The 23,983-nt window shown below is 39.6% G+C and overlaps 1 protein-coding gene across 3 annotated transcripts; it reads left to right on the plus strand.

The window, feature by feature from the left end:
- The first annotated feature begins 1,424 nt into the window (after positions 1-1,424).
- Positions 1,425-16,035, plus strand: LOC127073322 (uncharacterized). Of its 3 annotated transcripts, none has more exons than XM_051014469.1 (2): positions 1,425-2,702; positions 2,814-3,240. In XM_051014469.1, exons 1-2 carry the CDS (start codon positions 1,604-1,606, stop codon positions 2,927-2,929), a joined length of 1,215 nt encoding a protein of 404 aa, XP_050870426.1. In that variant the 5' UTR covers positions 1,425-1,603; the 3' UTR covers positions 2,930-3,240. The 3 variants fall into 3 exon arrangements, with proteins under 3 accessions (XP_050870426.1, XP_050870427.1, XP_050870428.1); XM_051014470.1 differs by lacking the exon at positions 2,814-3,240 and adding an exon at positions 3,388-3,464 and having other exon boundaries at positions 1,426-2,702; XM_051014471.1 differs by lacking the exon at positions 2,814-3,240 and adding an exon at positions 15,862-16,035 and having other exon boundaries at positions 1,427-2,702.
- Positions 16,036-23,983: the final 7,948 nt, after the last annotated feature.

Consider the following 23,983-nt stretch of genomic DNA (forward strand, 5'->3'; position numbering starts at 1 on the left):
ATCCCAAGAGTTTGAACTGTGAGTTTTGAGTTGTCCTGATAAAAAATAATTAGGTGATATATATTTAACATGTAAACATTATAAATAAAATAAACATTAGCCCAATGATTAAGAATCTCGCCCAGTAAGTTTAGGTACTGAGTTAAAACCTCGTCGGTAGAAAAAATAAAAAAATCTTACGCTCCCTAATATTACATGGGGTGACGTATATTTAACCTAAGAAAAAAAGATACCCATAGTATGGGTAATTTCTATACTTCTATAGAGAATTTCAAAATCACAAACAAAGCCCAAGTATTAGGATGAAATTGAGAAACAACAACATTAATAACCTTCAATACCTCCTTTTTATAGTGAAAGGTACCCCTAACTCCAAAGTCTGTTATCACCCATTATAAAAATAAAAATATTTGGATCCAATCTTTTTTTATTATAGTGAGAATCAATGTTCAAAGTCACTTCATCGTCACTTAATCACAAAAAATGCCACTTCCTAAAATGGTGACCTCCATAAGCAACCTCACTAATCCCTAAAAAATACGCTAAATCGACACTATTATGACTTGAGACATTGTTCAATATCACTATATCAACTCCCATAGCCACCCAACATTTTCGTTTTCACAAACCTTCAATCTACCTTACCATCGCCTCGTGTCAAGCTGTTAAAACATCAAATATACTCACATATCTCAGCATTTGTTTTTGGTTCAACCATTTCTCTCGAAGAATCACACTCCTTAATAAATACCATACATAGGTAAGTAAAAAAGGGAAATACAAGATGATAAAAAGAAAAACACGTGAGTGTAAGAGGAGCAAATGCGATGACAATCATTCTTTCTTCACTAAGTGTATAGGCGGAACATCAATGTAATGAAAAGAAAGAAGAAAGTTTGAAGTACATGATATAATGTTCACAATATTCCAACAGAAGAGTACAACAAGGATTGAAACCAATTAGAAGAAAATGACAAAAACACTTAGTTCCTACATGCCTCGTGCTTGGATAATGTGTATCTATGTCTATATCGATCTCGGTATGTTTGATTTCCTTCAAAGCACTTTGCCACCATATGCCTCGTGTTTGGGAAAATGTGTACAAATATGCCTATACTGACCTTCATATATATGGTTTCCTTATAAGTCAAAGCATTTTACCCCTACACACCTCGTGCTTGGAAAACTGTGTACCAGAATGCCTATACGAACCTCTATATACCCAATTTTTTTATAAGGTAAATCAGTTCGCCCTTACATTCCCTAGTATTTGAGACTATAAATCATAAATAATATATATTTTAACAATACAGATGTCTATCAAGATGAATAGGTTTTTAATGTATTCATGACTAAGAACATTAGGAGAGAATTAAACTCTCTTCAAATGTTTTAAATATAGTAAAAATTTCATTCAATTGATATTTTAAGAACATAAAGAAAATGATGAAATAATGAAATAGATAAAAGTTCTTTCCATTATTTCTTCTCTAGCTTACTAAAGTGGCACTCTTTTTCAAAATTTGAGGTCGCTTCCCGTTTGAACCAGACTCGCCTCCGAACTACTACGGCAATAGCGGCAATTGGCAGAATCTCCGATCTCATGTTTCATTATCACCGTCTCAGAACTCTCCTCTACACCCAAACCCCAAAATGTCACCTTCTTCACAGAACCACCTCTTTCAATCCCTTCTCCACCGCCACTTCAGATTCAACTCAACAATCCTTCACAGTTTCCTATCTCATCAACAGTTTCGGTTTATCTCCACAAGAAGCTCTCAAAGCTTCAAAACGACTTCGTTTCACCACCCCCGAAAAACCCAATTCCGTTATCGCCTTCTTCAAAACCCACGGTTTCTCTAATCCCCAAATCCAATCCATCGTTCTCAAAGCACCCACACTCTTATCATCCAACCCCACCAAAACCATTCTCCCAAAGTTTCAATTTTTAGCCTCCAAAGGTGCTTCTCCCTCTGACATAGCCGCCACCGTCGCCAGAAGCCCCCATTTCCTGGGTTCAAGCCTGAAACGCATTGTCCCTTCTTTTGATTTGGTAAGAAGTTTCTGCCCATCTGATCAAAAAGCTATTACTTCAATCATTGTTTGTCCCTCTTCCATTAGTGATATCCGCATGAAACCAAATCTTCAATTTTTGCTTGATTCCGGTGTCACTCCTTCAAGCATTTACCGTTTGCTTTGTTCTAGACCTTCTGTAATTTGTTCTAGTGATTTGAGAAAGGCTGTGGAGGAGATTAAGGGATTAGGGTTTGATACTTCCAAGTACAATTTTTGTGTGGCATTACTTGCCAAGAGGGCTATCTCTAAATCCCAATGGGATGCTAAAGTTGATGCCTTGAAGAGTTGGGGTTGTTCTGAAGAAGTGATTTTTGAGGCTTTTAAAAGACAGCCTAACTTTATGCTACGGTCGCCGGATAAACTCAACGCGGTGATGCGTTTTTGGGTCGAAGAGCTTGGTTGGGATCCTTCATTGCTATTGGCAGCACCGGATCTTTTCGGATTTAGTATAGAGAAAAGGTTTATTCCTAGGGCTTCTGTTGTTAAGTATCTTCTTTCCAATGGTTTGATGAAGAAGGATGCTAGCTTAGTTACACCATTTTATTTGTCTGACGAGTTGTTCCTGCAAAGGTATGTGAAACGGTTTGAGGATGAAGAAGCATCTAGGCTATTGAAGCTATATCAAGGTTAGGATTCTAGCATCTGGTGCTTTGTAACTGAATAAACCAGCCATATTATGTTTATTCATCTTGTTATACTTGCTCATTAAGTTGGAACCTTTTTGTTGTTGGTCACAGTTTTGACTTATATCCTCATGTATTATGGAATTACGACAATGCTTGAATTTCTGACAAAAAATAAGTGTGGAATTGGAGAGCAAGAAAGTAGAAATATTTTTAGAATGTGTGAGTAAGCATAAATTGCTCTCTATTTTTATTTTTATGATATCAGATAATAGAAGAATTGAAGTCTTTGATTCAGGTTTTTCTTTAGCAGCTCATTCAATTTTGGATGACCGTTTAGCTCACTAGCGTGGGTTGAATTCATCATAATATCAATGGACTCTTGATGATTATAACAAGAGCAGGGGAATGGTGAGCAGTTAGTTGCATACTAATTTGCTAGCCAAAAAAGCTATTAGGGCAAATAACAGCCTTAGGTTCAATAAGCCCCATTGTTGTAACATTTTCAATGATTATTAATCTATGAGGATTTTTTATTCAATTTTTTTTACACCAGATTAGTGTCTGCTTATATGCTATTTGAGTTGATATTCTTCTTTTACCTGTGTTGTAGTTGTCTGGATACTGCTGTTAAGCAGCACTTTTGTCTAATGTGAAATCATACTAATATTTGAAATCTATTACACAGAATATCAATATAGGACCTGGCAACCATTTTCCTTTAGTTCTAGAAGATTAATAGACTTTTGAGTAGAAGTGGTATGCAGCTGCCCTATATGAAGATTTACTTTTATGCATTGTTTCTTTTACCGGAGTTTCACCTTTTAAAAATGAATAAGTAGGATATTACGAATTCGAACCCGTGCCCCTGCAATCTGTGGCTTGACAGGACTGCATTGGTTTTAATGTTAGAGGAAGTCCCTATTTGGCTGTTCTATGACACAACCAACACTTCTTTCCATCTCCGCCATTCATGCCATTCTTTCCTTCTCTTCAAATAATAGCTTTATCAAGTTTACCTTTCACCTTACTAATGATCAAATATGGCTCATATATGCAACCTCGCCTTGTCAAGCTGAGTCAAGAACTTCTGAGATCAGTTCTGAACCGTTTTCTGGCATAATTCAAATAGGTTTGTTGCCAGATTCCGATTCAAAAAACAAGAATGTTCTTGACAGATTCAATTCTTGTTTTTGACAGGTGATGCGATGCTCAGAGAATTATATAGTGTTTAGTATAAGTTTGAGAAGAAAGGTTCAAGTGATTTAATGATGTTAGAACATCCTCTTCATCTTTAGTTTTTTTCTAACAAAGATTCTAATGTTGCTGTTTTGATTGATTTTAAGTATATTAGCATTCTCAAGAGCTTGTTGGTGGTGTTTGTGATTCATGGCCTTTGAAAACTGATCATGTTTCTATAACTTTGCATTCTACTAACAATAGTACCAACGAGTCATTTTGTATTGAGAGCAGATTTTTTGTTTTCCTGTGCTTAGGTAATTAGTATTCTGAATATTCATATTATTAAAAGAAAAAAAAGGTTAAAGTCAAAGATGTTGTAATATGATTTGTTAGAATTGTATAATAAAGCATAAGCTTGGCAGGAAACATGCAGAGTGGAGTTGATAGCTGGAAGAAAAAGTAAAAAAACCGATATAAACAAAAAATTCGGTAGTGTATATAAAAAACCAGGTATATCGGATATTTCAAATATTCGGTATCTGGAGTTACATACCGGTTTATTTTAAAAGTACCCGTATTTACTGGATTTTTTAACAAAGGTGAAAAATTCGGTAGTTTAAATAAAGGTATCGGTTTTTTCAAAATCAACCTTTAGATATCAGATTTTTATGAATTTGTAAAATATTTGATAGTGCTAATTGAAAAGTTGAGATTTTACCGACAATTTTGTACGGTTGTGATTGTAACGACCATTTTGTGTGGTCCAGAATGAATCCAAAGTTATATAAATATGGGTCATACGTTGTTAAGTAAAACATCTTACAATGTCTTAGTTTTTGTGTAAGGCATAAGTGTACTTCAACGGGGTGAAACATCCTATAGAGTTTCGGCTCCCGAAGGGAACCACATGTCTCGCCCTCTTGAGATCCAAGTTGAATAATATGTTGTCCGACGCCGAGAATAGGAAGGTGAATAAGATCGAGTTTTCATGCAGTTTGTATTGATACTGATGGAAAAGTGAAATATAACCTTATTGAGTTGAACACCGATGAAGATTTGAAAGTTATGTGGAGAACATATCACCGTAGGCTAACTAAGGGAGCGATCAAGTTTGATGCGACAATTTCTAGATTTTTCGACGACATAATCAAGTTGTTGAAATATCTAGAATAATCTAGTAATGATCAGGTTTTCTTATTTATTATCGTTTTGTTAAGTTATGTAATCGCTTGTCTAAGTTATGCAATCACTTGCCAAATGTTAAGTTATGTTCATCATGCAGTAATGGAAGTGCCAAAATATTATCTAATAAACAGTGTTGTGCAAATGTCTAAGTAATACCACACGTAATATACAAATAATACAAAAAATGATAATAATGTTCAAATAGGCCCTCCATGGGATAAGTGTGATGCATGCGATGCCAAAGTATAAACTTCACCATATGAGTTCACCAGAGCTATGAAGTTATCCATAATGACTGTTATCATCTGCAAGCGCTGAGCGTCATCCACACCATGTGGAAGCGACAACATGTCATCAGAAGGTCCCCCTACATGAGAAAGTTCAACATCATTTTCATGTTTCCTAGATGGGATGATGTGAGGGTGTGATATAGTAAGGTACCACTTCAAGTACCCATCCACACACACACACCGTAGGGAACTGAACATCCACTGTACAATCTCTAATGGCATGGGCATAAACCAAAACATGACCAACAAACCTTCTATTAATGCCCTCAGATAGAATAGAAGGAACTGGTCGTGGGATGTTCTAGACATATCGAAACTAGTGCAGACACGTCTCAGGTAAGTTTCTAGCCACTAAGGTCTCCTATCGCAGATAACTAGAAAACAATGAAATGTCATCGAACTCTTGAGATGGGAGAGTGCAAGATCTTGGCTAATGAGAGGAGCAGTGAAAAAATTATCTGCCAACGGAAGATGGAACAGATAAGAGACATCATTCAATATAATCGTCATCTTACAAAATGGAAGATGAGAGGAAGATGTCTCCTTGTGCCATCGCTCAACAAATACTGTTAATAGCTGACCTTCAAGTATGGTCAGCGAACAGTTCACCAGTGAAAGGAGGCCGCAATCCTCAACAACTTCCTTGACCTCCTCTGGCATAAGGACACATAAGAACTTCTTGAGCTTCCTTTCGTGGGTGGGCACCTTCAACGACAGTCGGTCCTGTAACAAACAAAGCAAAAAATATAAGTTATTTTCAACGTATGAATAACAAATAAAGTCACATCATCAACATATCACATACATACCACTCTCTGTCATAATCTGAATGTCACATGATTGACATATCCAGTGAGCACAAAGCAGTCATTGGACCCTCTAGGACACCCTTCATATGTGTTTACAGACGGATATGTCAAAGTTGGAGCAGTGACCTCTGTCTCAACCGAAGGAGTAACATATATATCATTCGTAGTAGGTGCCTTAGTAGCCGTTTGCGGAGTAACCTTTATAGTAGTCAGAGCCTTTGTGTCAGAAGGATGAGATACCTCTATCGTCTCAGAAGGATGTGGCATCTCTGACTCCGCCACCATCTGCATGTCATCCTCAATTATTGCTTGGAAATCCTCAGCAACAGACTCATCATCAAGATGTATGGTCCATCCAGCAGCAACTCTAGATCATCTACACCGAGTACTAAGGGGTGCATGAAACTGATCGACCGTCAATCGCCTCTTGTGACAACCAGACGGGGCTACTCTCTCCGTCCAGATATGTGAGTCCTCTACGTCATCTCCCCTCACACGAGCCCCCGATGTAGCAGCTTCAGCTTTATCACGTTGTCGATAAGCAATCATGCCATTTGATCTTCTAGTCCTCACTGGAAAAATTAAACAAAAACATTTAACCTACCAAATGTATTGACAAATTCAATAAAACCCATGACAATTTCCGATTTTTTTGAAAAATTCGATAAAAAAATGGATACATTCACCAGATATTTTGAAAAAATCAGGTAAAAACCATACACTTTCTTCATTTTTTTTAAATTCCGGTTAAAATGCATTCATTTTCATCGGTTATTTCAAAAAAATCGATAAAAATGCATGCAAAACATGTGTTTTTATCGGGTATTTTTAAAATTATGGTAAAAATGCATATTATTTTAACTAAAAATCTGGTACAAACAGAAAAATTTAGTAAAAATTAATACTTACTGGTCATAAGTTAGGTAGTCTCTTTGAAAAGTTCTGTAAACACGAGAGATTTTCAAAAAAATTGAATTCTCCACATGGTTTTGTGAAACAAATCTTAATTTTTGTTCAAGATTAATATGGTAAATACATATGGTGTGTGGGGGTGATAAGTCAATGTATGGGGGTGGCAGGATAAATTCTTAAGGAGAGAGAGAGAGAGAGAGAGAAAGAGAGAGAGAGAGAGAGAGAGAGAGAGAGTTATAAGGGGAAGAAATTGCAGAGAGAGAGAGAGAGACAGGGGATCATGAAAGAATATTTTTGTTTTGTCGAGACAATAGTGCATTCTTTGCATGGAGGTAACATTCTCTCTACATTATCCTCTTTCATCGTCAATAATACCTTACTATCACTTTGCTTTTTTATTTTTTATTTTGCTTGTTATTTTTTTAGATAGAATATTATGGTGAAAGTTGATGCATGTAATCTGTAACACCCCGATAAAATTTGATAATTATTTAATTTAAGTTAATAGTATATTTATTAATTTAATTAAATAATTGGATTATTATTATGGGAATATAAAGTTGGAATCAGTAAAAAGAGTCCCATTTGGTAAAAAGGGTTTTTCACGTGAAAGCAGAGAAGTGACTGAAAGGTGGAAAAAGAGCAAGAGAGCAAGGGTTGAAGAAAGGAAAAGCTTGAAGTTGAAGGATTTGCCGGATTAACTCAGGTAAGGGGGGTTTATCGTCGTTTAATGGGTATTATGGGTTAACATGTAATGGGTAGTAATAAGCCATTGAATCGACTCTGATTGAGATGATGAATGTTGCAAATTGTGAATTTGTGGATGAATGAGATATGGATCTATAATTGAAGAAAATTCGTAGGAATTAGATGTAATAAGGTTAGAAATTGTGAAATTGAATGGGTATGATCTGTGTTAGGTAATATGAACGAATGCTGTGTAAAGATTGGACTGTAGGAGATTGGATCTGAGAAATCTCGTAGCAGAGAAAACCCATAGCAGATCTGGAAAATTCTGGTTTCTGGCCATACGCGTATGACATTAGGCAATACGCGTATGAGATGTGGCCATACGCGTATGACACTAGGCAATACGCGTATGAGATGGCTTGGAGGGGGGAGATTGGCGCTGATACGCGCCATACGCGTGTATTACGCGTAGCCTGTGAGTGGTACGCGTATGGGGTGAGGCCATACGCGTATGGATGAAGAAGATGATGATTCTAACGTAGTTTTGTCTCTGTTAATACGCGTATGGGAGAGGTGGTACGCGTAGGATACGCGTATGAGACAGGCAATACGCGTATGGGTTGGCTAGGAAATGGGTCATACGCGTATGGGCATGAGGCATACGCGTATGGGCAGAAGTGGGATTTTTCTGAGCTGTTGTTGTGCAGTTTTTGGTCGTTTCAGCTGAGTGATGTAAATTAGCTGATGTATGATATAGTAGGGATCATTTCCTGTTGTTTTGAGCAGTATAGGTATTAGTAGAGTGTGCTAATACTGTGATTTATTATTTGGCATGATATGATTCTGTGATAAATATGCTGATGATGTATGATGGTATGCATAATGCTGTGAATGTATCTGTTATGTATGCAGTTGTGAATGGACTGTTTATGGCTTAGAGTGTGAGCATATGTCTATCTTGGATTGTTGTTGATGTTTGCATGCTAGGTGATTTAGCGTGTATAGCATGGCCTTTATGGTGGTAGCTAATTCCCATGGTGAGGAATTAGTGAGTGAGTTGTTGTGGATTGTTGTTGATGTTTACATGCTAGGTGATTTAGCGTGCATAGCATGGCCTTTATGGTGGTAGCTAATTCCCATGGTGAGGAATTAGTGAGTGAGTCACTAGGTCTCAAATGAGTGGGACTAGTGAGCTTGGTAGCCGTATCTGGGTTTGATCGGTGAGGTTGAACTATGTGTTCACGAATAGTCGGTACCGCATGCATGGAGTCTCATTGCATAATGTATGTATGGCGTATAATATGAATGGATGTATTCCAATATTATACGTGTGTTTTGTGGTTGTGTTGAGTATGATTATGAGTTGATGTTGCCGTTGCTGAATGTGTGATATGATTAGGGTGATGAATGTGTTAATTTACTTAACATTACATGATATTTTATAATGCTTATTATATCGATTGAGGAACTCACCCTTACAACTATGTTTCAGGTAACGAGCAGTGATTGAGTAGAAGTTAGTGCTTGGAGTCTAGTGTAGTCCTTTAGTGGGTCATGCTCTGGTATATGTAACATCGGGACGGGATGTTTTACCTTGTTTTCATTGTTGGTTGTTGAACAATCTTACATGTAATGTGTTACATGGTTTGCATGATTGTTAGATTTCTATCCGCTGCGTATTGTGCAATGTTTTATTTTGATTAATAAATGAGCATGACCAGTTATTTTGGTGAATGGTGTGAAGTGTCAAGTGTGACACCCTTTAATTGCATATCTACTCTGATTTATATTTTGTTGTTTTAATTAATTATTGGGGTATTTTAGAAGGGTGTTACATTAGTGGTATCAGAGCATAGTCGGTCGAGTCGAGTCGTAATTATTCTGTTTCCCTGTATGTGATAGGTGTTGTGTAACCCTATCAATACTTATTGTTTTAGCTTGTTGGGCTTTCAGAATAGAGATGGCTGGAAGAGGTAGAGACGATGCTGCGATTGCTGAGGCTCTGGGTATGCTAGCTGGAGTACTTGGAGGAAATCCGAATGTTGTGGGATTGGGAGCTGCTCGTCAACTGAGTGAATTCCAGAAGAACAATCCTCCAATGTTCAAGGGAGCATACGATCCAAATGGCGCTCAGAAGTGGTTGAAGGAGATCGAGAGAATCTTCCGAGTGACTGAGTGTGTCGATAACCAGAAGGTCAGGTTCGGTACGCATATGCTGTCAGAGGAAGCAGATGATTGGTGGGTTGCTGCCCGCACTGAGTTGGAAGCTGCTGGGGGTGCTGAGATCACTTGGGCGGTGTTCAGAGAGAGATTCCTGAGGAAGTACTTTCTAGAGGATGTCAGAGGAAAGAAAGAGATTGAGTTTTTAGAATTGAAGCAGGGCAACCGGTCTGTTACTGAGTATGCTGCTAAGTTCACAGAGCTGTCGAAGTATTACACTCCCTATGATGAGGCTACTGGGGAATTTTCAAAATGTGTGAAGTTTGAGAACGGGTTACGTCCCGAGATCAAGCAGGCTATTGGGTATCAGCGGATTAGAGTGTTTTCTGACTTGGTTGACTGTTGCAGGATTTTTGAACAGGATACCAAGGCCAGAGCGGAGAGCTATCAGCAGAGGGTTGATAGGAAAGGCAAGAATCAGAATGATCGTGGGAAACCGTATGCAGCTGGCAAGGGTTTCCAGAGACAGAGTGGGATGAAGAGACCTAGTGGGGGAGACTCCAGTGCCCCTGCTAAGTGTTACAGATGTGGTCAGGCTGGACATCGTATCCATGAGTGTACCAGTACTGAGAAGAAGTGTTTCAAGTGTGGTAAAGGTGGTCACTTGGCTGCAGAGTGCCGGTTGAAGACTATGACTTGTTTCAACTGTGGAGAGGTGGGTCATATCAGTCCACAGTGTCCTAAGCCGAAGAAAGAGAACCAGTCGGGAGGCAAGGTTTTTGCTTTATCGGGTTCTGAGACTTCTGCAGATGATCGTTTGATCCGAGGTACGTGTTATATTAATGGCTTTCCTCTTGTAGCTATTATTGACACAGGTGCGACTCATTCCTTTATATCTTTGGATTGTGCTGTGAAACTTAAATTAGAGATATCTGAGATGCATGGAAGTATGGTGATTGATACTCCTGCGAAGGGTTCAGTGACTACTACTTCGGTTTGTTTAAATTGTCCTTTGAGTATTTTTGGTAGAGACTTTGGGATGGACCTCGTGTGTCTTCCACTAGTGCAGATTGATGTTATCCTGGGTATGAACTGGTTGGTGTTTAATCGAGTTTATATCAACTGTTTTGATAAGACTGTGATCTTTCCTGAGATTGAGGAAGGAAAGAGTTTGTTTCTATCAGCAAGGCAGGTGAATGAGGCAGTAGCAGATGGGGCAGAGTTGTTTATGCTGTTAGCGACTTTGGAGGCTAAAGATAAACTGGTGATTTGCGATCTAGCCGTGGTGTGTGATTTTCCTGATGTGTTTCCTGAAGAAGTGAATGAATTACCGCCAGAGCGTGAAGTTGAGTTCTCGATTGATTTAGTACCCGGTACTAGGCCGATATCGATGGCTCCGTACCGTATGTCTGCTGTTGAGTTAACTGAATTGAAGAGTCAGTTGGAAGATCTGTTGGATAAGAAATTTATTCGTCCGAGTGTGTCACCGTGGGGTGCACCAGTGTTATTGGTTAAGAAGAAAGAAGGTACTATGAGGTTGTGTGTGGACTACAGGCAACTGAATAAAGTGACGATCAAGAATCGGTATCCTTTGCCGAGGATTGATGATTTGATGGATCAGTTGGTTGGTGCGAGTGTGTTCAGCAAAATAGATTTGAGATCGGGGTATCATCAGATACGTGTGAAAACTGAGGATATTCAGAAGACTGCTTTCAGAACAAGGTATGGACATTATGAGTATTCTGTAATGCCTTTTGGTGTGACTAATGCGCCTGGGGTATTTATGGAGTATATGAATAGGATTTTCCATCCGTACCTAGACAAGTTTGTTGTGGTGTTTATTGACGATATTTTGGTGTACTCGAAATCTGAAGAAGAGCATGCTGAGCATTTGAGAGTGGTTTTAGGAGTTCTACGAGAAAAGAAGTTATTTGCTAAACTGTCCAAGTGTGAATTTTGGTTAGAAGAGGTTAGTTTTCTTGGTCATGTGGTTTCAAGAGGTGGTGTTGCTGTTGATCCTTCTAAGATAGAAGCGGTGTCTAAGTGGGAAGCTCCGAAGTCAGTTTCTGAGATAAGGAGTTTTCTTGGACTTGCAGGTTATTATAGGAAATTCATTGAGGGATTTTCTAAGTTGGCGTTACCGTTGACGATGTTGACTAAAAAGGGGCAAGCGTTTGTTTGGGACTCAAAATGTGAAGAAGGTTTCCAAGAGTTAAAGAGAAGGTTAACTACTGCTCCTATTCTGATATTACCAAGTCCGTCGGAACCATTTGAGGTTTACTGTGATGCTTCATTGTTGGGTTTGGGTGGTGTTTTGATGCAGAATAAGCAGGTTGTAGCTTATGCTTCGAGACAACTGAAGGTTCATGAGAGGAACTATCCAACACACGATTTAGAGTTGGCAGCTGTGGTATTTGTTCTGAAGTTATGGAGGCATTACTTGTACGGGTCAAGATTTGAGGTTTTCAGTGACCATAAAAGTTTAAAGTATTTGTTTGATCAGAAAGAGCTGAATATGAGACAGAGGAGATGGTTAGAGTTTCTGAAGGATTATGACTTTGGTTTGAATTACCATCCGGGTAAAGCAAACGTAGTGGCTGATGCATTGAGTCGGAAATCATTGCATATGTCTATGTTAATGGTTAAGGAATTGGATTTAATTGAGCAGTTTAGAGACTTGAGTTTGGTGTGTGAGAGTACTCACAATAGTGTTAAATTGGGAATGTTGAAGTTAACGAGTGGTATTCTGGATGAGATTAGAGAAGGTCAGAAATCCGATGTGCTTTTGGTTGATAAGTTGACTCTAGTGAATCAAGGTCAAGATGGTGAATTCAGAGTTGATGAGAATGGTGTTTTGAAATTTGGTAATTGGATGTGTATTCCGGATGTTACCGAACTTAAGAAGAGTATTCTTGAGGAAGGACACCGTAGTGGCCTGAGTATTCATCCTGGGGCTACGAAGATGTATCATGATTTGAAAAGGTTATTTTGGTGGCCGGGAATGAAAAGAGAAATTGCGAGTTTTGTTTATTCTTGTTTGACTTGTCAGAAGTCAAAGATTGAGCATCAGAAGCCGTCTGGGCTAATGCAACCGTTGGCTATTCCAGAGTGGAAGTGGGATAGTATCAGTATGGATTTTGTTTCGGGTTTACCGAGGACAATTAAGAATTTTGAAGCCATTTGGGTGATTGTTGACAGATTGACAAAATCGGCTCATTTCATTCCGATCAGAATGGATTATCCGTTAGAGAGATTAGCGGAGTTGTATATTGAGAAAATTGTAAGTTTGCATGGTATTCCGTCGAGTATTGTTTCGGACAGAGATCCTAGATTTACATCGAAGTTCTGGGAAGGTTTGCAGAGGGCTTTGGGAACTAAGCTGAGATTGAGTTCTGCATATCATCCGCAGACTGATGGTCAGACTGAGAGGACGATTCAGTCACTAGAGGATCTTTTGAGGGCTTGTGTTTTGGAAAAGGGAGGTGCTTGGGATCGTTATTTACCTTTGATTGAGTTTACCTACAACAATAGTTTTCATTCGAGCATTGGTATGGCACCGTTTGAAGCTTTGTATGGTAGGAGATGTCGGACACCTTTATGTTGGTATGAGTCCGGTGAGAGTGCTGTGGTTGGACCGGAGATTGTTCAACAAACTACGGAAAAGATTAAGATGATTCAGGAGAAGATGAGGATTTCTTAGAGTCGTCAGAAGAGTTATCACGACAAGAGGAGGAAGTCACTTGAGTTTCAAGAGGGAGATCATGTGTTTCTTCGTGTTACTCCGATAACTGGGGTTGGTCGAGCTTTGAAGTCGAAGAAGTTGACACCTCGATTTATTGGTCCTTATCAGATTTTGGAGAGGATAGGGGAGGTAGCCTATCGTATCGCTTTACCGCCGTCACTTGCGAATTTGCATGAGGTTTTTCATGTGTCTCAGTTGAGGAGGTACATTCCTGATCCGTCGCATGTAGTCCAAGTAGATGATGTACAGGTGAGAGATAACCTGACTGTTGAAACATCACCTATAAGGATCGAGGATCGAGAGTTGAAGCAGTTGCGGGGTAAAGAGATTATTTTGGTAAAGGTAGCTTGGGGAGGACCAGCAGGTGGCAGTGTGACTTGGGAACTTGAGAGTCAGATGAAGGAGTCTTATCCAGAGTTATTCGCTTGAGGTATGTTTTCGAGGACGAAAACTCTTTTAGTGGGGGAGAGTTGTAACACCCCGATAAAATTTGATAATTATTTAATTTAAGTTAATAGTATATTTATTAATTTAATTAAATAATTGGATTATTATTATGGGAATATAAAGTTGGAATCAGTAAAAAGAGTCCCATTTGGTAAAAAGGGTTTTTCACGTGAAAGCAGAGAAGTGACTGAAAGGTGGAAAAAGAGCAAGAGAGCAAGGGTTGAAGAAAGGAAAAGCTTGAAGTTGAAGGATTTGCCGGATTAACTCAGGTAAGGGGGGTTTATCGTCGTTTAATGGGTATTATGGGTTAACATGTAATGGGTAGTAATAAGCCATTGAATCGACTCTGATTGAGATGATGAATGTTGCAAATTGTGAATTTGTGGATGAATGAGATATGGATCTATAATTGAAGAAAATTCGTAGGAATTAGATGTAATAAGGTTAGAAATTGTGAAATTGAATGGGTATGATCTGTGTTAGGTAATATGAACGAATGCTGTGTAAAGATTGGACTGTAGGAGATTGGATCTGAGAAATCTCGTAGCAGAGAAAACCCATAGCAGATCTGGAAAATTCTGGTTTCTGGCCATACGCGTATGACATTAGGCAATACGCGTATGAGATGTGGCCATACGCGTATGACACTAGGCAATACGCGTATGAGATGGCTTGGAGGGGGGAGATTGGCGCTGATACGCGCCATACGCGTGTATTACGCGTAGCCTGTGAGTGGCACGCGTATGGGGTGAGGCCATACGCGTATGGATGAAGAAGATGATGATTCTAACGTAGTTTTGTCTCTGTTAATACGCGTATGGGAGAGGTGGTACGCGTAGGATACGCGTATGAGACAGGCAATACGCGTATGGGTTGGCTAGGAAATGGGCCATACGCGTATGGGCATGAGGCATACGCGTATGGGCAGAAGTGGGATTTTTCTGAGCTGTTGTTGTGCAGTTTTTGGTCGTTTCAGCTGAGTGATGTAAATTAGCTGATGTATGATATAGTAGGGATCATTTCCCGTTGTTTTGAGCAGTATAGGTATTAGTAGAGTGTGCTAATACTGTGATTTATTATTTGGCATGATATGATTCTGTGATAAATATGCTGATGATGTATGATGGTATGCATAATGCTGTGAATGTATCTGTTATGTATGCAGTTGTGAATGGACTGTTTATGGCTTAGAGTGTGAGCATATGTCTATCTTGGATTGTTGTTGATGTTTGCATGCTAGGTGATTTAGCGTGTATAGCATGGCCTTTATGGTGGTAGCTAATTCCCATGGTGAGGAATTAGTGAGTGAGTTGTTGTGGATTGTTGTTGATGTTTGCATGCTAGGTGATTTAGCGTGCATAGCATGGCCTTTATGGTGGTAGCTAATTCCCATGGTGAGGAATTAGTGAGTGAGTCACTAGGTCTCAAATGAGTGGGACTAGTGAGCTTGGTAGCCGTATCTGGGTTTGATCGGTGAGGTTGAACTATGTGTTCACGAATAGTCGGTACCGCATGCATGGAGTCTCATTGCATAATGTATGTATGGCGTATAATATGAATGGATGTATTCCAATATTATACGTGTGTTTTGTGGTTGTGTTGAGTATGATTATGAGTTGATGTTGCCGTTGCTGAATGTGTGATATGATTAGGGTGATGAATGTGTTAATTTACTTAACATTACATGATATTTTATAATGCTTATTATATCAATTGAGGAACTCACCCTTACAACTATGTTTCAGGTAACGAGCAGTGATTGAGTAGAAGCTAGTGCTTGGAGTCTAGTGTAGTCCTTTAGTGGGTCATGCTCTGGTATATGTAACATCGGGACGGGATGTTTTACCTTGTTTTCATTGTTGGTTGTTGAACAATCTTACATGTAATGTGTTACATGGTTTGCATGATTGTTAGATTTCTATCCGCTGCGTATTGTGCAATGTTTTATTTTGATTAATAAATGAGCATGACCAGTTATTTTGGTGAATGGTGTGAAGTGTCAAGTGTGACACCCTTTAATTGCATATCTACTCTGATTTATATTTTGTTGTTTTAATTAATTATTGGGGTATTTTAGAAGGGTGTTACATAATCGATCTCATTTAGTGTGATAAAACTTAGTTTTTGTTGTTTGCTTATATTTTTATGGGTTACTGTAACACCTCAAAATTTGCCCTCCTCTCTTGGGACTAGCTTTGCATTTTTGCATATCATTTTGTAGGTCATTAGGCATTGCATATTGCATATCATATGGCCACAACAAGCAATTCATCCTCATAGGTCTTGATCAGGAGATGAAGAGGTCATGATGCAAGCTAGGGTTTCATTGATTGAGTGGACTGATCATTAACCATCTGAAGGTTGGTGTGTCAAATTAGGATTTTGATTCTCAAGGAGATTGATCTTCATCTTGGTTGAAATGATACATCATCATCATCATGGTTTTGTTATCATCCAGAAGATTCAAGAGATTGATCAGGTACCTTGAGATTAGGGTTTTGACCACTGGTCAACCCTAATCAGTTGCATTGGGCCAATCAGGGTTTTGCAAGGAGATGGGGTCTACCATGGATATGGGGATCATTTCATGATTATTTTGAGCTTATGGAAGCTAGGGTTTCATCATTGAGCCATTTCATCAGAAGATTGGGGCTCAACTTGATCAGTGCATTGCCAAATTCATCTATCAGTTGAAAAAGTCAACTGTGGTCAACTGTGCTTGATTTTATGGATTTGGAGGTGGGAGAGAGTTGGGTACACTTCATTCATGTCTAAACAAGTTTCATTTGACATTTCAAACATCAAGAATGAAGAAAATAAAATCAGGAGAAAAGTTTCCAAAAATGGAAAGTGACTTGTAATGAAAGTTTCCAAAAAGGGAAAGTTTTTCACCACAAAATTACATGTCCAAAAATGTTTCAAATGAAATTTTGTTCAACATGAAAGTTGTAGATCTTGCTCTCACCTTTCCAAAAAGTCCAAGAACTTGAATTTCTCATGTATGGTTGACAAGTTATGGTCCAATCATTTTTCAAAAATGCCTAAATTCGAAGTGGCATAACTTTCACATGGAATGTCCAATTTGGGTGATCTTTCTTTGAGCAAACCCCATTTCACATGTACTTTCATGTTGCATAATCAAAATTCATCAAAAATGGTCAAGGCAAAAAGTCATTTTTTAAGTGACTTCTTTTGAATTTTTGGTGTGAACATGTGAATTTGAGATTTACAAGGCCTATGCATATGAAACCACTTCCAACACACTCCAAATAGCAAATATGACTTGTTGGAACTGTCATGGTACTGTTACATTGCCAATTTGAAAAGGTCATTTTTGGACTTTCACTTAAAACCACATTAACACTAATTCATCCAATTTTGTTAATTATGATTAAGAGATGGATTAAGAAGTTGGTATAAGTTACTAATCATAACAGAAATGCTAATGAGATTGCACATTCCAAGATTTGTAACTGTTTTTCCCTCCAATTCTCTCAAAATTCACAAAAACTTCATCACATTTTTTCAACATTTCTTCATGAAATCTTCATCAATTTGGATGATTCTTGCTTGATCCATGCTCCATATACCTTGAGGAAGAACTGTTTTCATCCAAATCGTGGCAAAGCTTCAAGAATTCCAACTGTCCAAAGCAAGGTCAACAATGGCAACTTCATGATTCAAGCATCTGAAGCATCATCGAGCTAAGCTAGCCTTTCCAATCGCCTTCCTCATCACTAAGCTTCATCTGTTTCACCTTCTTTCACGTGGAAAAGCATAAATCAACCTCTGCCATCTCCAAAAGGTTAGGTTTCGAATTTCTCCATTGCTTGAATTGTTAGATGGCTTTTGTAGGTCTTTGATTGTAGATCATCGTGCTATTCATAGTTTTTGATTTGGTCAAGTGTAGTGAGAGAAATCTGAGTTTGAAGTTTTGATGTGCAAACTTAAATCGTTCGATCCGTGCTGTACAGTTAGAATTAGGTCAAACAAGTTACATATCCATGATGTACATGATTATACGGTTCCAATGATATAGAGTTTGTTCATTTTGGTGAGAAATTGTTCATCGCGATTTTCTGGAAAATTCTGTTTTGGTGTTTGTTGAAGATGATGAGGAATACGTGTTTGATCCGGATTTGTCCATTTCTTTTTCAAATTTCTGTTTGCCGCGCCTCAGAGCCACTCACAGCGCGCCAACACATTAAAATGGAACGACGCCGTTTTGTGCTTGTGTTTAAAAATTACAAAAATGCCATTTCTGAGTTTAATTTGTTTTATTTCTTTTTCTTTTTGCAATTGTATTTCATTTTGATGCATCAACTTAGAAAATTCATAGATCATTCATCCTTAGTCCAAATTTTGTGAGATTTTTTTCATGATTCTCCTTGTAATGTATAGAATTTAATGGTGATTTTTGTGATTTTTGTGCACGTGTAAAAAATTAAAATGCCTAGGGTTTGCTTGGTAGTGTCACATTTGTACATGCTTTGCCATATCACTCATGAAATGATGATGCTTCCAAATAAATTCATGAAATTTTTTGTGCATATTCTGGACTCTTTGATGGTGATTTTGATATGTGGTTTGCACTTTTTGGATCCCTGGTTGATGAGATATGAATTTTTGAATAGAGGTGTGACAATTTGTGTCACACCAAGCTTGATGAATTTCATGATTTTATTTGCCTTGCTTGTGAACATTGTATTGAGCCAATTTTTTGCATGATTGAGAATTGGTATGTTGAGAATACATGTGAGTTTTTCTGGATTTATTGATGGCATTTCCTATTTGATTGGAATTTTTCTCTCTGTTTGGTCATTTGGTGATTTTTTGTGACACATGGTGGCATTTGGCTTGTGAAATTCTGGTGATTGATTGGATGATTATGAAATTTGACATGAGCATTCTAGACACATTATAGGTCATTGTGGTTTTGATCCCATTCATTTATCATGTATTGTCACTGATTTATGATTTTTTGAAGATGGTGATTGTTTTGATGCCTTGTGTTGGCTTGCTTGAACTTGTCTGAACTTAATTAATTTAATTTCCATACTTCCATTGATCCAAATGAGCTGAAAATTGATATGCTACTCATTGAATGTGTCCTGTTTAGGCTGGAATTTTTGTGGAATTTATTGAGCTGTTTTGATATTGATTTGATTGTGATCATTCTGTTTGGTCTTTTGATGTTGCAAATAGCATGCTTTGTGATATTTTGTGCATAAAATGATAATGGTGATTGATATGAGCATGGGACCAATTGGTTTTGCTTTTAAATTGTTTGATTGTGATTTTGATTAATTTTCACTTGCTGTTTTGGATTTTTCATCTCCTTTGGACCCTAGGCTTGGCCTAGTGGTCTTGTTTCTCACTTTTGAATTGTGTTTCAGGAAGAGATGCAAAGGCTTAAAGGAGAATGATGCAAGTTAATTGAGTTTGATTTAGCTAATTGTTGTAAACTAACTTGTGTGTTTTGTAGGATGCTTGTCTCAATTGAGTTGATTGTGCTTTGCACATGGCATTGTCTGTACATATTAACTGTTAACTTTGCTGTTTTGACTTTGTGACTTGAATACTGACTGTGCTTGATTAATTCCAGGTACCATAGTCGCTTTAGTTCTTTAAGAACTTGCTGTGCTGCTGCTTGGTTGTAAAAACCAGTTGAGGTAGACTCTCTTGTCTCCATGTAGTCTGGAAGACCTGGCCTGTTACTTGGCCAGGCAACTGTCTGAAGTCCTCCTTAAGAGGCGATGTTTGTGATTGTTTACTTTTGTCCCCAAGCAGGTAAAGACCTCTATGAGGCAATTGGTGGATCAAAGAGATATGCAATCTATCTCCCACTATTCTGTTGAGTCGTCCCTCTGCTCACACCACTGTGTTGATGCATTGGGACATTAACCCAAGATCTTGTGTTGTTGCACAGTTGTGTCAGAGTCATGAGCGTAGAAGGGTTCCTCCTTTCTGGACCCACGCTCCTTTGTTTGAAGCTCTCCCTGGCCAGGGATAAGAGCTGTGAAGTCTAATCTTCACTCACCTTTCATCAGCTTCACCCTGACTCTCAATGTCAGGGTTAAGAGCTAACACCACCCCTGTACAGTTGACTTGCCTCGGCAGTCTAACCCTTTGTTTGAGCCTCACTTGACTGGATATAGTGTGTGCTATGTGAATGTTTGCTTTGCTTTGTTTATGCTTGCATGCTTGTTTTTCCTGGTTAGGATTAGCTCGTTGTTGTGCAAGTAGATAGAAACCATAACATAGGGCAATGATGCATGATAACACCTAGGCTCGAGTACAGCTCCCTAGTAGTGTGTCTCCCTTTGTATCTGGTTAGAATTTCTTTCCCGTTTAGGGGAACTACGTCGCCCTGATCCTCATACCAGATGAGGTACGTAGGCAGGAGACCGTGCGAGGTCTCTCCGGGCACCTTTTTTTCTTTTTTGTGTGTGTTTGCTTGACAGTTGCTAGGCTCGAGTTCCCGACTCCTTAGTAACTTGTTGCTTGCTTGTTGTTTGTTTGTTCTTCTTGTGTGTCAAGATATGGATGTAAGCCCAGCGATTGGCTGTCCGTATCCTGAGTGTGTTTGTTTGGTTCGGAAGCCGATGTAAGTCCAGCGATTGGCGTTCGGGTTCCAGGTTTGCCTGTGTTTGTGTGTGTCTTGTTTGGCGTGTGTGAGCCGAACTACGGCAGCTCTGATTCTCGTTCCCGACGAGATACGTAGGCATAGGATGCGATGTCCTATCGAGCTCTCTCCTCTTTTCCCCCCACCTGTGTTGTCTTCAGTGTGTGTGTGTGTGATGTTTGTTTAGCAACCTTACCTATCTTTTAGAGCGTGGATCCCGTCGAGTACGACGGACGTGAGGGGTGCTAATACCTTCCCCTTGCGTAACCGACTCCCGTACCCTTTCTCTTTGGTCGCGAGGCCATGCTTTTCCCAGGTTTACTCTGAGCAATTCCTTTCCCTCTTTGGGATAAATAACGCACGGTGGCGGCTCTGTGTTGTTTTGTTTCAGCCCGCCGGTTGTTTTTCGCGGATGCGACAGCTGGCGACTCCACTGGGGACTGAACAAGATGTTGACCTGTGCTGGTCCATCTTCCCTAAGCGAGTCTCTCCTAGCGTTCTAGGATAGGGTTTAGGTTGCTTGTGCCGCTTTATTTATTGCATTTATTATTCTGACTGTGTATATATTTGCATAAATATTTGCATGCATCATACTATCATGTTGCCGTCCTCTGTGCAGGTGTTTCCTTTGTTTTGGGATGGGTGTTCTGAGTGGGGCTAAAACCCAGGCCCGAGTATACACCTAGGATTAGTGTGGTCTCACGTTCCTCATTTGCTTTATCAGCATATTGTTGCAACGTGACATACCACAAGCCAGACGAGGTTCATTTGATAGTGCCCTTCCTTTGTGGAGTATCCACTTTGGTTGTGTCACTTCATCTGAACTATTGACTCTGGTGACCGATCATTTCCCGGATCTTTGGTTTAGACGATCTCAGGAGAGCTACAATGGCACACCCGAAAGGGCAAACCCATTGAGTATCTCTGCCCGATTGTCGAGACCATTATCCGCCTTAGGATGACCTGATTAGAATTTACCTGTGAGGGGAGGGTGATTCTTACAGGTGCATGTTCAGATGAAGACTTTGATGGTGACTATTGGTTCCGTTGATCAGAGTCATATTTATAAGTCGGATTTATGGGCATTTATTGTTGAGACGCCGAAGTGCTGTCCGAGTTATTTATCAGCGGGGATCCGTTTATTTCAGGATTCCCCGGGCCGGTTCAGAGGTTTTCAGGGTATCTGCTCAGAGATTGTCTGGTGATGATGGTGATGTATCTTTCATTTCCATTTATTTCGGAACCTCAAGTCGGACTTATGATTGCTCAGTACCTCAGATGGTTATGATCGGTTCAGAGACCAAGGCTTCAGTACAACAGATGATCAGATGACTTGGAGGATGGTCCAATGCATTGCATCCATACATCTGCATCATTTCGCATTCATCTGCATCTAACTTACGTCTAGCCATATGGGGAGAATTATTGATTGAGAATCTGGTTGAGAGACGTCTTGAATTTCAAAATGTGGATGTCAAAATATTATCTGTCTCGATGAAACCAGGATCAAAGGACAGAAGCTTCCTCATATGGATAGACGTTGCATTCATGCATATTAACCCATTTGCTGTTTTGTAGGTGTCAACCGGTGCGCATAGCTCGTTTGCTCAGATATCCTGCTAGGGGCAACAAATCCAAACTGATGGATCCTCCCAACGCCGACATCCTCGAACTGAAAGAGATGATAAGGGAGTTGTCCAATGTTGTGCGAGGGCTCGCCTTGGGGCAGAAAGCAATCGCCGAGAAGGTGGGGAGGATTGAAGACTGGCTGAAGAAGGGGGAAATACAGGGAAATGCTCCGTCATCTGGAGTAAAGAAGCCATTCGGGAATGACCAGCGCAAGAATGAGGGTGAATCGAGTGCTGTGTATGCCCAGAGAGGACACGGTAGGAATCGTTACTACCAGCACACTGCTGCGGTAACCATCCCTGCTGGTAATCAGTCAGTCCGACAGCAACATCAGCCAACTCCACAGAGGGCACAGGGAGCTGGGAACCAAGTGAGAGGAAAGGGGGTTGATCGTCATTTTGACAAGCCGCCCATGCCGTATGCTCTTCTGTTGAAGAAGTTGAAAGATCTCGGAATGGTACAATTGAGGATGTTGACTCCGTTGAAACCTGATCAGAGGCCACCTAACTATGATGAGAATGTCAGGTGTGAATTCCATTCTGGTGCGCCTGGGCATAACATTGAGGGTTGTAGAGCCTTTAAGCATACTGTTCAAGACCTGATGGATTCCAAGGCCCTCAATTTTACACTGTCCTTGAATGTTAATGCCGATCCCATGTCGGTACATGGTCAGGCGATGGTGAGTGCAATTGCTGAAGATTCGGATCACGCCTGTGCGGTAGGTGAAAGGACTGACAGTGACTGCGAGTTTGATGGCTGGATAAAGCCGTGCGCACCAGGGATGGGAATCCAGAACTGGAAAGCCTGAAAAGATCATCAGGGTCGCTCATTCAGAAGAGTAATGATTTCTGTTTTGATTTTATCTGCATGAAAGCCATACGTGTTGCCCGACACGTAATGGTCCATTGTAAGGGCCACCTCATGTTTAAATTTTGCAACATTTTGCATCATTAATAATGGATGTTTTTCAATTAAAAGCGGTGCTCCCTGTTTTTCATTTATTTTTGCAGTTTTAAAAATAAAAATGGCAATGTTTGTTTTCATTTTCCTTCCTTGTGCTTTGTCTCGTTTCGACTCGGATCTCATTGACAACAATTTGGTTACCCCTCATATGACTTCGACAATCCGATCTATCATGCCGAAGAAGAAGGCGAAGAAGATTGTGATCTACTGGAATTAGCCAGGTTGTTGAGACAAGATGAGAAGGTGATTCAGCTACATGAAGAGCAGGTTGAGACAGTAAATCTGTATACCGCCGAGGTCAGAAAAGAAATGAAAGTTGGGGCCGCTTCAGAGGCGAGTCGAGAGCAGAATGGTAGCCCCACTGAAAGAGCATGTGGGTACCTTCGTCTGGTCATGTCAGGATATGCCAGGGTCGGATACCGGTGTCGTTGTGCACAAGCTGCCATGGAGAAGACTGTCCTCTAGCGAAGCAGAACGCCGGTGCTACTTATCAGAGAGCCCTGGTGACTTTGTTTCATGATATGATTCATCATGAAATCGAATGCAATGTTGATGACATGATAGCAAAGTCCCGAACAGAAGAGGGGCATCTGGTGGATCTGACCAAGTTGGTTAACTGGTTGAGACAATTCAAACTGAGGTTGAATTCA

This window comes from Lathyrus oleraceus, chromosome 4 (genome assembly GCF_024323335.1).
Source record: "Lathyrus oleraceus cultivar Zhongwan6 chromosome 4, CAAS_Psat_ZW6_1.0, whole genome shotgun sequence".
Lineage (NCBI taxonomy): Eukaryota > Viridiplantae > Streptophyta > Magnoliopsida > Fabales > Fabaceae > Lathyrus > Lathyrus oleraceus.